The 22,429-nt window shown below is 38.4% G+C and overlaps 1 protein-coding gene across 1 annotated transcript in view; it reads right to left on the reverse strand.

The window, feature by feature from the left end:
* LOC120858532 (DENN domain-containing protein 5B) overlaps nucleotides 1–22,429 on the reverse strand; it is a 120,493-nt gene that overhangs the window by 53,370 nt on the left and 44,694 nt on the right. The window contains exons 5-7 of the mRNA XM_040234652.1: nucleotides 21,527–22,063; nucleotides 18,584–18,815; nucleotides 14,514–14,664 (exon numbers count right to left, since the gene is read on the reverse strand). Coding sequence (XP_040090586.1) covers nucleotides 14,514–14,664; nucleotides 18,584–18,815; nucleotides 21,527–22,063 — 920 coding nt within the window. The remainder of the gene's footprint in view (nucleotides 1–14,513; nucleotides 14,665–18,583; nucleotides 18,816–21,526; nucleotides 22,064–22,429) is intronic.

Here is a 22,429-nt window from a genome sequence, read left to right on the forward strand (position 1 = left end):
TAGGTCCATACTATTTCTGTCCTTTATTGTGCCTATCTTTGCATGAAATGTTCTCTTGGTATCTCTGATTTTCTTGGAGAGATCTCTTGTCTTTCCCACTATTGTTTCCCTCTATTTCTTTGCATTGTTCACTTAAAAAGACTTTCTCACCTCTCCTTGCTATTCTCTGTAACTCTGCATTCAGATGGGTGTATCTTTCCTTTTCTCATTTGCCTTTTGCTTCTCTTCTTTTCTCAGCTATTCGTAAGGCCTCCTCAGAAAACCACTTTGCCTTTTTGCATTTCTTTCTCTTGGGGGTGGTTTTGATCACTGCCACCTATACAATATTACAAATTTCTGTCCATAGGTCTTCAGGCACTCTGTCAGATCTATCCCTTCAATCTATTTGTCATTTCCACTGTATAATTATACAGGATTTGACTTAGGTCATACCTGAATGGCCGAGTGGTTTTCCCTACATTCTTTTATATCCTTGTAGTATATTAATTTCATAGATAGTAGTTAGTACTTCTTAATCTCCTACCCCTTTCTTATCTCTTCCTCCCCTTCCCTCTCCCCACTGATAATCACTACTTTGTTCTCTGTATCTGTGAATCTGTTTCTGTTTTATGTTCACTAATTTGTCTTACTTTTTAGATTCCACATATAAGTGATATCATACACTATTTGTCTTTCTCTGACTTATTTCTTCTGATTTCAAGCCCATCCGTGTTGTTGCAGATGGCAAAATTTCATTCTTTTTTTATGGCTGAGTATTACTCCATTGTGTATATGTACAGATACTGCATCTTCTCTATCCATTCATCTATTGAAGGACACTGAGGGTGCTTCCATATCTTGGCAATTATAAATAATGCTTCTATGAACACTGGGGTGTATGTATCTTTTTGAATTAGCCTTTTCTGTTTTTTTTTTTCCAGATAAATACCCAGAAATAGAACTACTATAAAATATGTCAATAGAACTATACAATAGCTTTTAGGTTTTAGAGAAATACCCGTACCGTTTTCCATAGTGACCTCCCTGATTTACATTCCCACCAACAGTGTACAAGGGTTCTGTTTTCTCCATTTACTCACCAACATTTGTTATTTGTGGTCTTTTTGATGACAGCCATTTTGACAAGTGTGAGGTGATATTTGGGGCTTCCCTGGTAGCTCAGCTCATGAAGACCACCTGCAATGCAGGAGACCCCGGCAGGAGACCCTGGTTTGATTCTTGCATCGGGAAGATACCTTGGAGAAGGGATAGGCTACCTACTCCAGTTTTCTTGGGCTTCCCTGCTGGCTCAGACAGTAAAGAATCCACCTGTAGTTCAGGAGACCTGGATTGGGAGGAACCCCTGGAGGGAGGCATGGCAACCCACTCCAGTATTCTTGCCTGGAGAATCCCCATGGACATAGGGTCACAAGAGTTGGACATGACCGAGTGACATATGCATGAGGTGTTATTTCACTGTGGTTTTAACTTACACTTCTCTGATGATTAATGATGTTGAGCATCTTTTCCTGTGCCTGTTGGCCATTTGTGTATGACTTCTTTGCAAAAATTTCTATCCAGACTTTCTGCTCATTTTTAATTGGTTTTTTTTTTTTTTTTATGTTGAGTTGGATGAGCCATTTATTTATGCTGGATATTAATCCCTTATCAGTCATATCATTTGCAAATATTTTTTCCCATTCAGTAGGCTGTCTTCTGGTTTTCTTGATGGCTCCCTTTGCTATGCAAAAAATTTTAAGTCTAATCAGGTCTCATTTATTTATTTTTGGTTTTATTTTCTTTAGGAGACAGATCCAAAAAAATTCTGTTACAATTTATGTCAAACAGTGTTCTATGTTTTCTTCATATATCAAATTATTTTAAAAGATTTCTCAGCTCTTGATCTATCATGTCCATGACTGCATTCATTGCACTATTCTAGAACTATTTACTCCGATATATCCCTGAGAGCATGGAGCTATACACAAGAAGTGAATTTATACTTTTGCCATCCAGCAAGTCACACTGCATGACTGACAATTGATGATTTAAAATGTATTATTAATATAGTATCCAATTTACAAAAAAGCTTAAAATCAGAGTGCTGCTTCTTTTGTTGCTCTTTAAATAATTTATGCATGCCTTTGGTTTCAAACTGATGAATCATCTAATTTCAGTCTGCTATTTAGAGGAACACTGAATAATTATGATAAAAATGGTAGCAAAGTAAAGTAGCCCCTCTTAAAATAGTTTTTTTTTTTTTAAAGAATAGGTTTATATTGAGAAAAAAATGCAAAGAGCTAGTGACAGATCTTTGAAGTAGAATCCTTGGAAATGTCCCTAAAGCAAAAGATCAACATAAGACTATATAAGACTGTAAAATAGGATATTGAAAAGGAAGATTCAGAAAAAAAAACACATCAAGACACTGAAAAAGATTCTCTGCTTCATCAAACTTTAGTCAGACCCCTGGAACTTCTCCTAAGCCTATCTATGGATTTCTTTGTAAAATTCAGTTTTAGTAAGAAACTTATTAAGTCAGCTTAGCAGAAACCATTTTCCCTCTCATTATATGATCATTCTGGACATCTAATCAAGTTCTGAATTCTCCATCATCCCCAGGTGATGTCTAATGACTCAGGTCTGTCTTCAGCAAGAATCCTATTAGGTCAGCTCACTCAGAATCCCCCTTTACCCCTGATGTTCCCTCTTGGTAATTTCCTACTCACTGATCTCCACTCTGCTTCTTGGTGATAAATTCCCACGTGTCCATGCAATATTCAGAGAAGCCTCTAATCTCCCTCTCCACTGCAAGACTCCACTGCAGTGGTCTCTATACCTTAAATAAAGGAACTCTCTTCAACAAGTGTCATGAAATTTTTTTTTTTAAGAACTCGGAAGCAGAATATAAATACTAGAATCTATGTAGTAAATAAAGAGGAAGAGTAAAATATAAGTAACATAATCTATAAAGATCTGGAGGCCTTGGAAACAGCCCTGTAGCCAAAAACAAAAACCAAACTCTGTCATGTATGATAGTAAAATTTGCTCAGATTAAAAAATTAGGGTTACTGAACAAATAGTAAAAATATGAGGTGGATTATAAACACCAGCTAATGAACTTATATAATGAATAAAGGAAGGAGCAAAATACACATGGCTGAACATTTCTCCTGGTAGGCAAACTGGAAAAGCACAAAAGACAAGGATAAATATTAACTTTCAGGATATAACTAGCATTTCATTCTTTGAGACAAAATGCCCAGTTTAATTTTATTTTCAAAACAGGGAAATGGGCATCTGCTTAAAAAATTACTATGAAGTCTACACATTCCTCATCTTGTTAAATCATTTATTCTTTACATTATTAAACCTCACTTATTAAGTATAATTTTACCAAAGAAGACTACATTTGCTGAAATGCTAAAGACTGCTTATTTGTTTTTGTTTTGTAAGTAGCATACAAGATTCTAACAGTTGTTCAATCATTTGCATAGTCATGGTTATAAATCCCTTTACCCTGTAACTAATTCTGAGATCTATTCTCTTTCAGTCAGACGACAATCTAGGTGAAAATGTAATATTTTCAGAATACAACTCAGCTAAAAATGTAATTCTTGATGCTCTGTGTGGAAATGGGAAAATCTGAGATTATATATAAGATTAAATACAATAAAATATGGCAGGAAGATTTTAAACCTGAAATCTTTCCTCCTAAGCACTCCTTGCTTCCTTTCCCTACTTTATTTTTCTTCACAAACCTTATCACTTTCTGACAGATTATTTATTTCATATATTAATAAGTTCCTTGTTTGCTTTCTCATGCTGACAGAAGGGATTTTTGTTATTTTGTTCACTGTTAATCTCCCAATGAACAGGACAGTGTCATATACAGTATGGGTTCCATAAATATTTTTCAAATGAATGAATGAGCACTTTAATGCTATCAAAAGGAAATAAAAACCATTTAAATTAAGTGTCTGCCCATGTCAAACTGATTCAAAAAATTAGGATAATTTATAAACATGAAAGAAAATGAATGAACTGATGACTTAGTCATCCACTTGTGAAAAATAAAACACTGTATCTAGTACAATCACCTGGAAAGTCTGAATCCCCATAACGGTCAACATCTCTTAGTGCATTTCAAGTTCAGTGTTCACCTTCCCTGGAGGGTGAAACTCTACAAATTAACTAACGTAAGTAAGTGAGTAAAAATTACAGTCATTAGCTATTTACTTCCATCTCATAGGCAGCATATTAATTCTCTCTGCAACCTTCCTCCCCAAGACTTTAGTATAAACACTTGCATTTCTATAGGAAAGGAAGATTTCATCCTGAACATATAACTTTTCCACCTTTCTAGTGAATCATCCTCTTTCACTGTCTTCATTAGAGTTGAAGCAACCTACTTAAATAAGAGAGTTCAATCAAATAAAGCTTTTTAAAAATCCACAGTTCACTTTACTGCATAGTATTCTTTTTCCAAATATGTAAAAGAATGCTGGTACTGAAGATTTTCCACACCTTTCCACAGTCCTTATGAATTAGACATCATGAACATGGTGCCAGAAATAAGGAAACCTGGGTTCTAATCCTAACTCTGCTACTAATCCAAGCTTGTACACTTACCAACAGGTAATGATGACACTGTTTCAGGGTTAGGCTCTTTGATCTCAATCTTTGCTTCATGAAACTCTTCATGAGGCAAGATGGCACCTGAGAATGTACCCTGCTTCCCAGGGTATTATCCTATCTTCTTTTGGGTCCACCCTCCTCACAGAGCCCAGGGTGAGGCAGGGGTGAGGCACCTGAGAGTTCTTTCATTCTGAAAGACCTCATCAGATTGGTATGACAGACTGTTGCTGAACTCTCTTATATTCAGTATTTTAGGTTATTCAAAATTTCTTAGAGGGCTACCAAAGTAAAACATCGAGCTCAATAGCAACAAAAGGCACACATCACCTTTGTATTAGAGTGACAGAGCCAGTTATATATAGTGCAATGGTTAAGTGCTTGGGCTCTGAATTGGTAGACCTAAGTCTGAATCCTAGTTTCACCACTTCCTAGCTGTGTGATCCTGAAGCAAGCTCTTGATCATCTCTGAGCCTCCATCATAAAATGGGTAGAACAATATAGGTTTATATGTAGGGATATGCTTATAAGAAGGATCAAAGAACTAATATACTTAATGCAGTCAGCAAAGAAGCTAGTGCAGACCAGCTTAATAATACTAGCTATTATCAGCAGTATCTCCACAACTAACACTCTCTTGGCATGGAGAAGGCTCCACTGGCAGGAAAGGCACTGCTTTTGAAAGCAGGGGAAAAAAAGTGGGCTACAAGGAAGGATAATTAAGTAAAGCAATGATGAAAATTAACAATTTTTTTCACTGAGATCTGAAAGGAGGTGGATATTTATAATAATAAATACAAGCATACATTTCACTGCACTTCAAAGATACTGCATTTTATACAAATTGAAAGTTAGTAGCAACCTCTGCTGTCAGAGGATCGTTAGCATTTTTTAGCAATAAAGTATTTGAAATTAAGGTAATGTATTGTTTTTTCAGATATAATGCTATTGCACACTTAATAGACAACAGCATGTAAACATATGCACTGGCAAACCAAAAACTTCTTGCTTTATTGTGATATTCACTTTACTGTGGTGATCTGGAACCAAAATCAGAGATCTCTGAGGTATGCCTGTACTATACTCTGAAAGCAAAGGAAATGGCGATATATACAGTATTGTGACTGATTTCCGTAATTCATTGTTTTTGTTGCTTAGTCGCTAAGTTGTGTCTGATTCTTTGCATTGGAAGACAGAGTCTTAACTACTGGACCACTGGTGAAGTTCCTGTGTCTGACTCTGCAATCCCATGGACTTAGCCTGCCAGGCTCCTCTGTCCATGGGATTTCCTAGGCAAGAATACTGGAGAGGGTTGCCATTTCCTACTCCTGGAGATATTCCCAACCCAGGGATGGAACTTTTGTCTCCTATATCAGCAGGTGGATTCTTTACTGATGGGGCTTCCAGTTGGTAAACAATCCATCTGCAATGCAGAAGACTCTGGTTTGATTCCTGGGTTGAGAAGATCTGCTGGAGAAGGGATAGGCTACCCACTCCAGAATTCTTGGGCTTCCCTGTGGCTCAGCTGGTAAAGAATCTGCCTACAATGTGGGAGACCTGGGTTCCATCTATGGATTGGGAAGATCCCTTGGAGAGGAGAAAGGCTACCCACTCCAGTATTCTGGCCTGGAGAACTGCATGGACTGAATAGTCCATGGGGTCGCAAAGACTTGGACATGACTGAGCGACTTTCTCTTTCACCAGAGGAGCCTTTCTTAATTCATACACACCCTCTTTGGTCCTTTCATGTGTTTGCTATCACCATAGTTTTCTCACATGTAAACCTAAATGAATCAATAATTTGACACATTTCAGAAACATATTTAATGGAACACTTTTAGGTAAGAAAATGGTAAGCATTTTATTTCCTTCAGGTTATTAAAAATAGGACAGTAACTACACAAATACAAGAATCTACAAATATTATCACATATATGCACCCCAAGAAACTCCAACAGCATAATACTTAGCTTAGATAGTATTCAGTAAATTAAACCAAGCATTACTGTCACATATGGTAATTTACAAAGTTTTGTTTTTTTTTCCCTGACAATAAAATCATGACAAGCATCGTGGGAAATAAAAAGGTAAGTACTAAACTTCTCCAACAAATAGCTCAGCAGCTCATCTGGAAGATAGAAACATCACATTTTTTAGCCATTTTTCAAGAACCTGCATAATAATATCAATATTTAGTTTAGGTCACTTAGGTTAAAAGGCTTAATTCCACATGTTTTACTCTCCTCAGTTCAGTTCAGTTCATTTGCTCAGTGTGTCCGATTCTTTGTGACCCCATGAACTACAGCACAGGCCTCCCTGTCCATCACCAACTCCCGGAGTTTACCCAAACTCAACTGATTCTCCCCCACCTGCCTTCTGACAATTCTGGTGGCTCAATGCCACTCCATTTTGTGCACCCAATCTCCATCACAGTCTTCTACCATTTCTTTGCCACTGCTTGGCTTTTCCTTTTTCTTCTCTGAGCGTCTTTAAGAAAATCACAGATGTTATAGACTGTTAGTGTGTTTTCAGATCATAAAAGAGGCAAATGATTCCTCTTTTATGTCCAAGCATTCTAAGTGGCCAGGAATGAACTAAATTTCAAAACTGCAAATTTCCAATTCAAAACCTTCTTTCCAACTTAACATATTCCCCATTACCAGTCTCTGAGTTCTCTTCTTATAAAATACTCCTTTATTACACACCTGTATTCACCTCCTGCCAAAGCAGAAGACTCAGCTTTGCTCCCTGGTCCGGGAAGATCCCTTGGAAAAGGAAAGGGCAACTCACCAGCATTCTTGCCTAGGAAATCCCATGGACAGAGGAGCCTGGTGGGCTACAGTTCAGTTCAGTTCAGTTTGATCACTCAGTCGTGTCTGACTCTTTGAGACCCCATGAACTGCAACACACCAGACCTCCCTGTCCATCACCAGCTCCCAAAGTTTACTTAAACTCATGTCCACTGGGTCAGTGACGTCATCCAAACATCTCATCCTCTGGCGTCCCCTTCTCTTCCTTCCTGCCATTAATCTTTCCCAGCATTGGAGTCTTTTCAAATGAGTCAATTTTTCCCATCAGATGGCCAAAGAATTGGCGTTTCAGCATCAGTCCTTCCAATGAATATTCAGGACTGATTTCCTTTAGGATGGACTGGTTGGATCTCCTTGCAGTTCAAGGGACTCTCAAGAGTCTTCTTCAATACCACAGTTCAAAGCATCAGTTCTTTGAAGCTAAGCTTTCTTTATAGTCCAACTCTCACGTCCATACATGACTACTAGAAAAACCATAGCATTGACTAGATGGACCTTAGATGGCAAAGTAATGTCTCTGCTTTTCAATATGCTGTCTAGGTTGGCCACAACTTTATTTCCAAGGAAGAAGCATCTTTTAATTTCATGGCTGCAGTCACCAACTACAGTGATTTTGGAGCCCCCCAAAATAAAGTCTCTCACTCTTTCCATTGTTTCCCCATCTTTTTGCCATGAAGTGATGGGCCAAGATGCCATGATCTTAGCTTTTTGTATGTTGAGTTTTAAGCCAAACTTTTCACTCTCCTCTTTCACTTTCATCATGAGGCTCTTTAGTTCTTCACTTCCTGCCATATGGCTGGTATCATCTGCATATCTGAGGTTACTGATATTTCTCCCGGCAATCTTAATTCCAGTTTGTGCTTCATCCAGCCCAGTGTTTCTCCTGATATATTCTACATATAAGTTAAATAAGCAGGGTGACAATATACAGACTTGACGTACTCCTTTTCCTATTTGGAACCAATCTGCTCTTCCATGTGCGGTTTTAACTGTTGCTTCCTGACCTGCATGCAGATTTCTCAAGAGGCAGGTCAGGTGGTCTGGTATTCCCATCTCTTTCAGAATTTTCCAGAGTTTGTTTTGATCCACACAGTCAAAGGCTTGGCAAAACTCTATTAGCCTTTGCCCTACTTCATTCTGTACTCCAAGGTCAAATCTGCCTGCTACTCCAGGTGTTTCTTGACTTCCTACTTTTGCATTCCAGTCCCCTATAATGAAAAGGACATCTTTTTTGGGTGTTAGTTCTAAAAGGTCTTGTAGGTCTTCACAGAACCGTTTAACTTCAGCTTCTTCAGCATTACTGGTTGGGGAAAAGACTTGGATTACTGTGACACTGAATCGTTTGCCTGGGAAATGAACAGAGATCATTCTGTTGTTTTTGAGATTACATCCAAGTATTGCATTTCAGACTCTTTTGTTGACTATGATGGCTACTCCATTTCTTATAAGGGATTATTGTCCATAGTAGTAGATATAATGGTCATCTGAGTTAAATTCACCCATTCCAGTCCATTTTAGTTTGCTGTTTCCTAAAATGTCTATGTTTATTCTTGCCATCTCCTGTTTGACCACTTCCAATTTGCCTTGATTTGTGGACCTAACATTCCAGGTTCCTAGGCAATACTGCTCTTTACAGCGTCAGACTTTCCTTCTATCACCAATCACATCCACAACTGGCTGTTGTTTTTGCTTTGGTGTGGCGCTGGAATGGCTGTGAGGAGGTACCCCACGTCCAAGGTCAGAGAAGCCCCAGCCAAGACAGTAGGTGCTGGAGTGGTGGTTGCACGGCGCTAGAGTGGCTGAGAGGAGATACCCCACGTCCAAGGGCAAAGGTAAAGCCCTAGCAAGATGGTAGGAGGGGCAAATTTGCATTTAGAATCAAACCCCATTCCCGCTAGATATGCTCAGAGGGCTCAAACAAACTGTGTGCACACCAGGACCTAGAGACCCCACAGAGATGGAGACAGAACTGTTTGAGTGTTCCTGTGGAGGTGCGGGTCTGCCGTGGACTGCCGCAGGGGCAGGGCCTCTGGGTGCAGCAGACTTGGGTATGGCATAAGCCCTCTTGGAGGAGGTCGCCTAACTGTAACAGAGCTGCCAGAACTTACACCAGACTGGGAAACAGACTCTTGGAGGGCACAAACGGAACCTTGTACGCACCAGGACCCAGGAGAAAGGAGCAGTGACCCCACAAGAGACTGACCCAGACTTGCCTGGGAGTTTCCAGGAGTCTCCGGCAGAGGCGTGGGTCAGTGGAGGCCTGTGGCAGGGTTGGGGGTATCGAGTGTAGCAGTACATGCATGGGATCTTTTGAAGGAGCCCAGCATTAGCTTCATTACCTGCACCACAGTTTGGCCCCAGGTAAATAGCAGGGAGGGAACACAGCTCCACCCATCAACAGAAAGTTGGATTAAAGATTGAGAGGAGCAACCCCACGTCCAAGGAGCAGTGGCTGCACGGGCGCAGGAGGGCCAGGAAGAGCTACTCCACGTTCAAGGTCAGGAGGGGCAGCTGTGAGGAGATACCCTTTGTCCAAGGTAAGAGAAACCCAAGTAAGATGGTAGGTGTTATGAGAGGGCATCAGAGGGTAGACCCACTAAAACCATAATCACAGAAAACTAGTCAATCTGATCACATGTACCTCGGCCTTGTCTAACTCAATGAATTTAACCCATGCTGTGTGGGGCCACCCAAGACAGACAGGTCATGGTGGAGAGGTCTGACAGAATGTGGTCCACTGGAGAAGGGAATGGCAAACCATCTCAGTATTCTTGCCATGAGAACCCCATGAATAGTATGAAAAGGCAAAAAGATAGGACACTGAAAGAAGAACACCCCAGGTCAGTAGATGCCCAATATACTACTGGAGATCAGTGGAGAAATAACTCCAGAAAGAATGAAGGGATGGAGCCAAAGCAAAAACAATACCCAGTTGTGGATGTGACTGGTGATAGAAGAAAGGTCTGATGCTGTAAACAGCAATATTGCATAGGAACCTGGAATGTTAGGTCCACAAACTAAGGCAAATTGGAAGTGGTCAAATAGGAGATGGCAAGAGTGAACGTCGACATTCTAGGAATCAGCGAACTAAAATGGACTGGAATGGGTGAATTTAACTCACATGACCATTATATCTACTACTGTGGGCAGGAATCCCTTAGAAGAAATGGAATAGCCATCATGGTCAACGAAAGAGTTTGAAATGCAGTACTTGGATACAATCTCAAAAACAACAGAATGATCTCTGTTCGTTTCCACGGCAAAGCATCCAATATCACCGTAATCCAAGCCTATGCCCCAACCAGTAATGCTTAAGAAGGTGAAGTGGAACGGTTCTATGAAGACCTACAAGACCTTTTAGAACTAACACCCAAAAAAGATGTCCTTTTCATTATAGGGGACTGGAATGCAAAGGAAGTCAAGAAACACCTGGACTAAAAGGGAAATTTGGCCTTGGAGTACAGAATGAAGCAGGACAAAGGCTAATATAGTTTTGCCAAGGGAACGCACTGGTCATAGCAAACACCCTCTTCCAACAACACAAGAGAAGACTCTACTCATGGATATCACCAGATGGTCAACACTGAAATCAGACTGATTATATTCTTTGCAGCCAAAGATGGAGACGCTCTATACAGTCAGCAAAAACAATACCAGGAGCTGACTGTGGCTCAGATCATGAACTCCTTTTTGCCAAATTCAGACTTAAATTGAAGAAAGCAGGGAAACCCACTAGACCATTCAGGTATGACCTAAATCAAATCCCTTATGATTATACAGTGGAAGTGAGAAATAGATTTAAGGGACTAGATCTGATAGACAAGAGTGCCTGATGAACTATGGACTGAGGTTCGTGACACTGTACAGGAGACAGAAATCAGGACCATCCCCATGGAAAAGAAATGCAAAAAAGCAAAATGGCTGTCTGGGGAGGCCTTACAAATAGCTGTGACAAGAAGAGAAGTGAAAAGCAAAGGAGAAAAGAAAAGATATAAGCATCTGAATGCAGAGCTCCAAAGAATATCAAGGAGAGATAAGAAAGCCTTCCTCAGAGATCAATGCAAAGAAATAGAGTAAAACAACAGAATGGGAAAGACTAGAGATCTTTTCAAGAAAATTAGAGATACCAAGGGAACATTTCATGCAAAGATGGGCTTCATAAAGGACAGAAATCATATGGATCTAACAGAAGCAGAAGATATTAACAAGAAGTGGCAAGAATACACAGAACTGTACAAAAAAAGCTTCATGACCCAAATAATCATGATGGTGTGATCATTCACCTAGATCCAGACATCCTGGAATGTGAAATCAAGTGGGCCTTGGAAGGCATCACTATGAACAAAGCTAGTGGAGGTGATGGAATTCCAGTTGAGCTATTTCAGATCCTGAAACATGATGCTGTGAAAGTGCTGCACTCAACATGTCAGCAAATTTGGAAAACTCAGCAGTGGCCACAGGACTGGAAAAGGTCAGTTTTCATTACAATCCCAAAGAAAGGCAATGCCAACGAATGCTCAAACTACCGCACAATTGCACTCATCTCACAGGCTAGTAAAGTAATGCTCAAAATTCTCCAAGCCAGGCTTCAGCAATACGTGAACCGTGAACTTCCTGATGTTCAAGCTGGTTTTAGAAAAGGCAGAGGAACCAGAGATCAAATTGCCAACATCTGCTGGATCACGGAAAAAGCGAGAGATTTGGAGATAAACATCTATTTCTGTTTTATTGACTATGTCAAAGCCTTTGACTGTGTGGATCACAAGAAACTGTGGAAAATTCTGAAAGAGATGGGAATACCAGACCACCTGACCTGCCTCTTGAGAAACCTATATGCAGGTCAGGAAGCGACAGTTAGAAATGGACATGGAACAACAGACTGGTTCCAATTAGGAAAAGGAGTACGTCAAAGCTGTATATTGTCACCCTGCTTAATTAACTTCTATGCAGAGTACATCATGAGAAATGCTGGGCTAGAAGAAGCAGAAGCTGGAATCAAGATTGCTGGGAGAAATACCAATAACCTCAGATATGCAGATGACACCACCCTTATGGCAGAAAGTGAAGAGGAATTAAAAAGCCTCTTGATGAAAGTGAAAGTGGAGAGTGAAAACATTGGCTTAAAGCTCAACATTCAGGAAACGAAGATCATGGCATCTGGTCCCATCACTTCATGGGAAATAGATGGGGAAACAGTGGAAACAGTAGCTGACTTTATTTTCTTGGGCTCCAAAATCACTGCAGTTGGTGACTGCAGCCATGAAATTAAAAGACGCTTACTCCTTGGAAGGAAAGTTATGACCAACCTAGATAGTATATTGAAAAGCAGAGACATTACTTTGCCAACAAAGGTCCGTCTAGTCAAGGCTATCGTTTTTCCAGTAGTCATGTATGTATGTGAGAGTTGGACTGTGAAGAAAGCTGAGTGCTGAAGAACTGATGCTTTTGAACTGTGATGTTGGAGAAGACTCTTGAGAGTCCCTGGACTGCAAGGAGGTCCAACCCATCCATCCTACAGGAGATCAATCCTGGGTGTTCATTGGAAGGAATGATGCTAAAGCTGAAACTCCAATACTTTGGCCACCTCATGCAAAGAGATGACTTACTGGAAAAGACCCTGATGCTAGGAGAGATTGGGGGCAGGAGGAGAAGGGGATGGCAGAGGATGAGATGGCTGGATGGCATCACTGACTTGATGGGTATGAGTTTGAATGAACTCCAGGAGTTGGTGATGGACAGGGAGGCCTGGTGTGGTGCAATTCATGGGGTCGCAAAGAGTTGGACACTACTGAATGACTGAACTGAACTGAGCATGGCCCCGTCCATCAGAAGAAGACCCAGTTTCCCTCTCAGTCAGTCTCTCCCATCAGGAAGCTTCCATAAGCCTCTTATTCTTCTCCATCCGAGGGCAGACAGGGTGAAAATCACAATCACAGAAAACTAACTAATCTGATCACACAGACTATAGCCTTGTCTAACTCGATGAAACTATGAGCCATGATGTATAGGGCCACCTAAGATGGATGGCTCATGGTGGAGAGTTGTGACACAATGCGGTCCACTGGAGAAGGGAATGGCAAACCGCTTCAGTATTCTTGCCTTGAGAACCCCATGAACTGTATGAAAATGGGCTACAGTCCGCGCAGTTGCAAAGAGTCAGACAGGACTGAGTATACATACAGGCATTCATCTAAAATCAAGAATTCCCTTAAACCCAAGTAAGTGTTTTCAATTCTAACCATATTCAAATATTTTCTGAATGGGATCATCTACCATAAAGAATGATAGGGTTTATCTTTATTTTTGGTTGTTTTGAAGTTTCTGCACCTGATATTTAAAAGTACTAAATGGTGGCATGGGTCGAACTGTGTCTCCCTAAAATAAATGCTGAAATCTTAATCCCAACACCTGTGAATTAGATCTTATTTGGAAATAGGTCTTTGCAGATGTTAAGATGAGGCCATTAGGATAGGCCCTGATCCAACATGACTGGTGTCCTCATAAGAAGAGAAATACTTGAACATAGACAAGGGATAGTAGCCATGTGAAGTAGAGGCAGAGACTGAGTTATGTTACTATAAGCCAAATACTGCCTGGGGCCACCAGAAGTTGGAAGACACAAGAAAGGATCCTCTCCTACAGGCTTTGGAAGGAGCATGGCACTGCCAACATTTTGATTTTGGACTTACAGCTTCCAGAACTATGAAAGAATAAATTTGTCATTTTAAGCCACCAAGTTTGCAGTACTTTGTTACAGCAGTCCTAGGAAACTAATATGGACAGTGAAGGCATAACTTTTCTAATTCCATTAGACGGTATTAGCATTATATTTAAACAGTCATTTAAAACTATTCCTAAGCACACATTACTTCAACAAGAAAAAAATCTCTACTTTTGCATTTTCTTACATGATGAAATTAAAAGTCAAATACTCGTTGTCAATTTATATTTCAAGCAGATTAATTTGGTTTTCAAAAAAGTAATGATTGATAAAATCTTTAATAGTTAAGCAGTCCCCATAAGAGGTGCAGAGCACTGTGCCCTTCATTCACTCTTTCAACCAACGACTCAAATGAAGAACATGCTTACTTGTTATTAGTTGGTCCTGTTGCCAAGACATCAGACTGTAACTTTGGAAAAAATCCTTGCTCATATTTGCCTTGACCAATTTTCATATCAAGTAGATGTGGGTGGATAGCAGTGTGATCCATTTTCATCAGTCGCTGTTCAATTGACTGGGCTATAAATTAAATTTATAACATGTTAGAAACATTTCATTGGCTAAACCTTAAAAGATAATGCTTCCTCTACTCATGCAGTGACAAGAAACTCAATCTTTGTGATAGTCTGATATAGATTTTTACAAAAGCTCTTCAGAAATCAGTATAATGTAAGTATAAAAAGGTTAGTTTTAAGTAAATACTAGATAATGAATTTTCATACTATTTTCTGCATGTGGCAAAAGCAGGGCAGTGGGGTTAAAAAACAATCTATAATTTAGTACTGAAACAGTTTCCCGTGAGTGGGAAATTCATATTCTTAATGAAAATATGGTTCTAAGTACAACATTAAAGAAAATGATGGCAAATAAAATATCTTCCTTGAGCTGAAAGACAAATTAGAGAAGGTAAAAGCAAGCACTATAGCCGTATGATACTTTATTTCTTTGTGCAAATATCCATTAAATATTCATGCTTTTCCACTTGTAAAAAACAAGGAACTGTGTAAAGTCTATTACCTTCACTTTTAGCAACAGTCTCATTCTCATTAGGAGTTATTTAAAAGTGTTCATTAGATCAAAATGGGTAATGCAGAGAAAAATAAAATAAGCAGGCATTTAGAAAATGTCCAGAGAATAAAAAACTGCCATTTGAAGAATAACATAGGCCAGAGTTAAAAAATAGAAATTACTCAATATTTCTATTTTAAAACCACTGAAAGTTGGGAGATGTTTCAAAGGTTCAGGAAAGAAACTGTGAACTATTTCTCTGGTTAAAAAAAATCTGATCTTAAATGTCTTTATCAATTGAATTTATAAGAGAAAACATAATACTCGTAACCAAGGTTAGGTTTCTCATCCCTTGCCTAGAGATTACTGCTGGGGAGGACAAACAGTAACTGTGTTTGTGTGATGAACAGAAAACACTGTGGGCACTGCCAATCTTGGGATCTGAGAGAAGTAAAAAGGTATTTTCTTATAAATATTTCATAGAATCAGTTTACTCTGCCCTATTCAATACCAGCAGATTGAGTATTGCTGGTTCTTCTCCATATATATTCTAAAGAAAATCTTTTGTGGTGGGAAGAGGTCTGTGAATGATACATTTCACTCTAGTCAAAAGAACCTACTTAAGATCATCTTATGTGAGATCAATGCTTCCCAGCCAGTGTTTATGTTTGCAGAATTAAGAGATGTGTACAGAAGGCATTATTACACTAAACTTCAAAGTGTGAGACATCTACTTTAAGCTTTCCTAATTCTTCTTTATAACTCATATGAATTTATCCAAAACTTTTTAAAATTTCATTTTAATGTGAAACTTGTAACTTCTCTCAAAATACATTCCATATGTTCTGGGCTGGGCAAAAGGGTGTCATGCTTTAATGTATTGATATTTAATTTTCAATGATGCCTTCTGACTTTCCACAACAGTATATATATATTCTTAATGCTTCCTAATATTTATAAAACACAATTAGATTTAGGCAAATAATGCTTAGATTCATGGTGTGGAATTCTCTGAAGTCCTTGCCAATTTTATGTTCCATGAACTACTACAAAATTTCACCTCTGCCAAAAAGTGCTTCTACCCTCACAAAAGGAAAAAAAGAAAAGTCGTCAGTTTTTCTGTTGGATTTAAAGTGACAGAAAAACCCATCTGATATTGAGTTATTTTCCTTTAGTTAGGAAGCTCTGTAGAAATAAAAATCACGATTCACAATTAATTATCTGGGTTTATAAGACTGCCACAGGGAGCACAATGCAATGTTACATTTCAGTGATTATACCATCAGTGAATACTGAACATTCAGAAATTATTAAATGCCTGCTTCAAGAAGTCATAGGCCTGTTGTTAGACTTTCAGGGGTTTGTGCCAAAACTCATTTTCTGTGATTGGTAAGGAATAAGAAAACTCTGCGTTACTAGCAACTTGTTGTCTTTCTGCAAAGAAATCATGAGGTTCTGGTGCCACAATATCAGCAGCAGATAGCCTCTGCCTAAAGCGTTCACCTGCAAATCAAAATTCTTTTTAGTTGAGGCAAAACAGAAACAAAAGCAAAACAACAAAGGACCAAAAAAAAAAAAAGATACACAATAAAATTCAATGTCAACAACAAAATCCCAATCTCTATAGCTTCTGTTGGGGCTGGGATGGGGGTGAGGGTGAGGTAAGTCTTTTAAAAGATAAAAGTCTATTACCTTTTATCTGATAAAAGAAATAACGGCACCATTCATGAGAGATAGATATATATAGTCACAGTCAACTGCCTCCCTTTAAAGAAAGTCTTTGATAAATTAAGTTCCTGGGAGACTATTCCTAAACTCAGTTTAATCTCTTTCAAATATGGTAAATCTATAATGGTACATTTTAAAGAGTATTATATAATTTTTGTGATGACAGTACAAGTATCAAACTCTGAGAGGCCAACAATCTATTTTAATTGAAAAAACTTTCTAGAAGCATACAAATAAAGCAATCAGTACTTAGCTTCAGTTTAAAAAATTCTGTCAGGAAGGGAAGAATAAAATTCGCTCAAGAAGGCATTATACTATTTACATGGCTACTAAAGCACTGAAAGCCACACTACTCTCTGAACAGGCATAGACAATTTTGATCACTCTGCTCCCCCACCTTTCAGACACAGAGAGGCAACTGTCACTTCCTAAAGGGCTCCAAGGATCTACCCTCATAAGTGGAATATAACAGAATGATGTTTCCTCAAGTTATCAGAAACCTCTGAAGGATACACAAGAGACATCATTTATATACTTCTTTCCTTAAAACATGCTAGTTACAGCATCACCACACTCTTGTAACTCTGCTCTACCTCAAATGAAGTGAGAAAGGCAAGCAACAGAGGCAGAGCAAAGAAAATCCACATTTGCTGCTTTTTGCTCAAAAAAAAAAAAAAAAAAAAAAAGAAGGTTGCTCTCAAACAGCTTTTACACTTGAAAGGGGAAGAAATAAAAGGAAGGGGGCACTCAAGTGATAAAAGTCAGTTTATCGGCAGAGAAATAAACTAAGAAAGAGTTAGGAATCGGGTACAAAAGTATAAAACTATGTGGACTGGTACATTTTACATGTTTATTTATTGTTTATTTATTGAAAGAACAGCTTAATGTGTTAAGACTCCAGGTGCTAGAATCAGTCAAACTCTGGTTCAAATCAGGGCTTCACCAACAACTAGCTATGCAATCACAAGCAAGTGACTCCACCTCTCAGTTTTCTCAACTGTAAGATGAAGGCAGCAATAAAACGTGTCTATACCGCCTCATTATGATGATCAAATGCAAAACTGTACATAAAATAGTATGTACTCAGTAAACACTATTAATATGATTATTTATTTAATTGACTATAGTATCACACTGCCAGACAAGATTGGCCAAGACTCATAATTCTCTGAGAGAAAAACGAACATCAGGGTTGGGAAGCTCTCATTTGAATACGAGAATCCAGAGGTTTAATTTCAATAGATGAAGCTATTTTAATTAATGGTACCATTAAAATAAAGTTTTAATTATGTAAATTAGGTAGCAACTCAAATTTACTATGTTAAATTAATACTTATTTTCCTTGGATGAAGAGAAGAAAAGGTAAAAAGCAAAATAAGCAGCAAAACAAAAATTAATATTTTTTCATTAAGGTAATACAGAGAATAAGACAGAAATTACAGGAACCTAATAGTTCTAATCCACTCAGCTTGTTACTGTTTTTCGTCTTCTGAGGGAAGAGGAACGTCAAGTGGGAATAGGACAGACATTAGCTCACAAAACAGAATGAAACAAAACTACAGAAAGCATCTCTTGATATAGCACAAGGATTAACCAGGAAGTCTAAAACTGAAAATTAATTTTGTGGTTTATAAGGTCAACAATGTGTAAAAAGAAATGATCGTGGATTTTAAGCTCGTTTTTAAAGGAATGACAAATGTACCTGCTTCTTTTAAAGTGCTGCATTTCTGATAAATAGATGTCCTCAAGGTGGGTGCCCTTACATTATACAGTCTTATCTTCTCAATCCGAGAGTCAAAGACTCGAAGCAAAGGATCTTTCTCCTCCCACTGAGACATAATTTTGTTATCAATAAAGGTGGCAAACATCTGTGTTTCAATGAAGCGTGAAAGAAATGGCAGGTATGGCTCTGGCTGGTCAGACAGGAAGGAAGCCTGTAGTGAGACAATCAGGCAATTATTAGTGCAAAGAGATCATCTCAATACTACATGATAAACCCCAAAATTATCTGTCGCTAAGGTCATTCCTTTTCAATCTTGTAACACGCAAAACTAATTCAAAAATGAATGAAATTCAAATGTATGAAAATTCAAAAATCCTTAAAACTTCACCCCCTCCCCATCTTCTAAATTCATAGAATTCAGGTCACTTAAGTCATTAGTGCTGCTCCTACCTTTCAAAACTGATTTACATTCTGGTCCTCATGACCATCATGCAGAAAAGAGAGCGCTGTTAATGAAAGATGGTGGATCAGTCGCTACACGAACATCAATTATTCTCACTTGCCATTAAATTTGACACCTTTTCCCCAGTGAGCTGTAATTTTTTCCACTCTCTATTCCTAGACTATGCCAAATACCTCCAAGTCATAAGGCAGCCAGGTGATTAATGGATACAATAATAGCATTAATATATACATAAGCAATACTCTTCAAAAAAAAACCCAATAATATGGAATTTGTGTTTATAAGTAAAATCATCTGTTCTTCAAGTAGATGTTTTCCTAGGTGCCCAAAGTGAGAAACTGATGGATGAGTACTAATTCAAGATCAAACTCCATCCAGACCTGTGCTAACAGAATAGTCTGGGCCTTAACCACTAAAAAAATCACTGCCTGGAAAACCATCCAAAGCAAGCCAAGCCTGTTGAAAACATGTACAGCCAGCCACATGTCCCTGTTACCAGCTTGTCTGCTTGCATGGAATGGCTCAGGAAATTGTGATCAGCTTCTAATTCAAAGGGTTCATTTCTTTCCTTTGGCTCTTCAGGTCCATGCATGTAGAGGAATTCTAGTCACAACTTGCCACTAGCTAAAATTTGGAACTGGACTACTATTTCAGCTACTGGGATACCTCTGCTTTTCATTCTTTTGATTGAGTGCAATGTGGCAAAAGCCAGAAGGGGAAAGGTGGAAGTATATGTTCTGACCTATTGTTACTCTCCTTAATACTCATAGCTTTCTCCCAGCATATTTATTTAGGAAACAAATTCTGATATTTAGGATGTCTTTGAAAAACTTCCTTACAGAAATCCACTTATTCAATTTAAGTGCCTTCATAGCTTAGATGTAGTCACACAAATCCAAATGGCCCAAGAATGGTTCATAGCAGTCTCCAGAAGTCAGCTCACTTCTTAAAAAAGGTATTTTAGAGATAAATATCAACTTTACTTTTCATAGAGCAAACAGCCTTTTTTCCTAAATGGACCAAATGTCTGGCTTTTTGATATTCAGATGCTTGTGGGCTGTATCACTTTAAGTCAGCAAAGACTTGGCTTGCAGGACTAGTATGTGATAGTTCTGTAAATTTTCCTAGTGAAAAATGAGATGATTACAAGCCTTCTGGAATCCAACATGAAACTTTCATTTCTCTAGGGGTTATATAAAAAGAATTCCATTTATAGTTTAAAGCTACATGAAGATTAAGAGGAAGAATGTACCAGGGCTTGATTTAGATAATAATTTGAATTGCTCCAAGGATAAATCATGAGTATACAAAGATTAGTTCCAAGCTGGCTAGGAAAAAATGTGCAGAAATGGTTAAGCTTAATGAGAAAGGAACCTAACAGCAGGAATACATTTGGATAGGTGAAGGCCTCTTAATTTATTAAAGAAGTTTTCTCTAACATAAAGTGCATCAGAACTTAACTGTTAAATGTGGTTTATATAACTATCTGAAAAATACCTGATGAAATCAGAAAAAAATCTTTTATACTACCCACCTTTACAGAAATTTTTTGTTAACACTTATTTGGCAGATGCTCCAAGACTGTAGATTAGCCTCTTGGAACATATTAGCTTTTTTGAGAGGTTTTCCATGACACAAAGATACCATTTAGCAAAAGGCCATAATTTATTCCAATTGCAACATCATGCCTTGGCAACCATAAAGGCAAGGGACTGAACTACATCCTAGTGACCTGAAAGAGTTAATGTATACCCCTAAGTGCTTTCTTCCTGGGCAGGGGTGGTGGTGGTGGTGGGGAAAGAAATCTGGTGAATATGTCCAGAAAAACTGGCAGAAGAACATAGTAGACCTTAGAAAGAAGCCTCAACTTCAGCAGGACAATTAAAGCTAGTATCACCTTCTGTCTTCCTTTTCTGATACTTCGGAACATAGTCTAACAGTCATAAAACCTCATTTTTCTCATAAAACCTCATTTTTTTCTCTTTTGATGCTGAGATAAAAATTTACCTTCTGAAAGTAAACTGTTTGCTACCTTTATATGGGCAAGTTGTGACTTCACCGTGGGATGAAGACAAAAATCTAAGGCTTTATTAGAAAGGAATAGGCTTCATTTAACTAGATTTGATCCTAAATATGAGTAAATAAAACTCTTACAAGGTGAGGTAGTGTTAACAGATTTGAAAAATGAATGAAATTTAAGAGTTTCTATTTCAAGTATCTTCAAAGTATAGAAAATTTAAAAATGAGATTAAAGGCAATTTAATACATGATGCAGTGAGCAGCTTAATAAGCTAGTTCATTTACTTTCCTGTGAAATTATTTTATCTATTATAAAATAGTGGTTAAGAAAAGTTCTTAAGGGGAAGGGTGGGGGGAAAATCTATTTTTAAAAAGTTAGCAAAATCAATAACATATAGACTACTAAGAATCACAAAAAGGGAAACTCTGGTTCTTTTTACTTTATCAAAGTTTTGCATCTGTTCCCGGTTGGTCAGCCATGATTCCAGGTCCTGGGCAGTCTGAATCACAAACGCTTCATAATCTGCAAACATCTGTGTAAAGCGGTTGGCAAAGATCTCTCGGAGCTGAACATTGAGCTGGTAGTCCCTTAGTTCTGCCTCTTCACACTGCAGTTTTAAGTCTTTTTCTTTTTCACTCAGAGAGGCAGAGAGGTCCATTTTTTCCACAGTCACACCAGTCCGCTTGGCCAGAGCCTGGAGACGAGCTATGGTTTCATTGCCCTTCAGTAACTCATACATGCTGATGCTATTTGCAGAGACGTTGCCATTCTTCTTGTCATTGACCAAGTCTTTCAGAACCAGATTCTTGAGCTTGGTGGCACTCTCACTGCAATGTAGACTGCCCTCAGGAGGGATCCCAAACTGAAGAAGAACTTCAGAGAGTTCCTGGATAAAATCCACTTTATTGGGGAACTGTGGAAATTCTTCAGGCAACTCAATAAAATGGTTGTCAATATCTACAAAACACAAGTTAGCCTGAAAGAGAAAAAAGAAATACAAAGGTTTTAAAGTAAAGGAATATTATGTTCTAAAATATTCTTGCCAGCTATTATTAACAAAACTACAGGTTTCCACAGCCTTTTATGTTAACCTTCTCAGAGTTAAGAACTTTTTGTTCTTTAAAACTAAATCTCTGTTGTCAGCATTTTCCCCTATGTAAAAGAATATATGTCTTTAACATATATATAAATCATTTCCTCCAGGTCTCATCAGTCTATTATAACTGATGAGGATGTGACCCTGCAATATATGGCATCCAGTGAGTACTCCTTAAACAGGTAAAAGTGCAGAGATTCATAGCACCTTACAAATAGGAGGCACAGGGTGAAACGCTCACTGAGC

Source organism: Oryx dammah, unplaced genomic scaffold, assembly GCF_014754425.2.
Source record: "Oryx dammah isolate SB20612 unplaced genomic scaffold, SCBI_Odam_1.1 HiC_scaffold_29, whole genome shotgun sequence".
NCBI classification, from domain to species: domain Eukaryota; kingdom Metazoa; phylum Chordata; class Mammalia; order Artiodactyla; family Bovidae; genus Oryx; species Oryx dammah.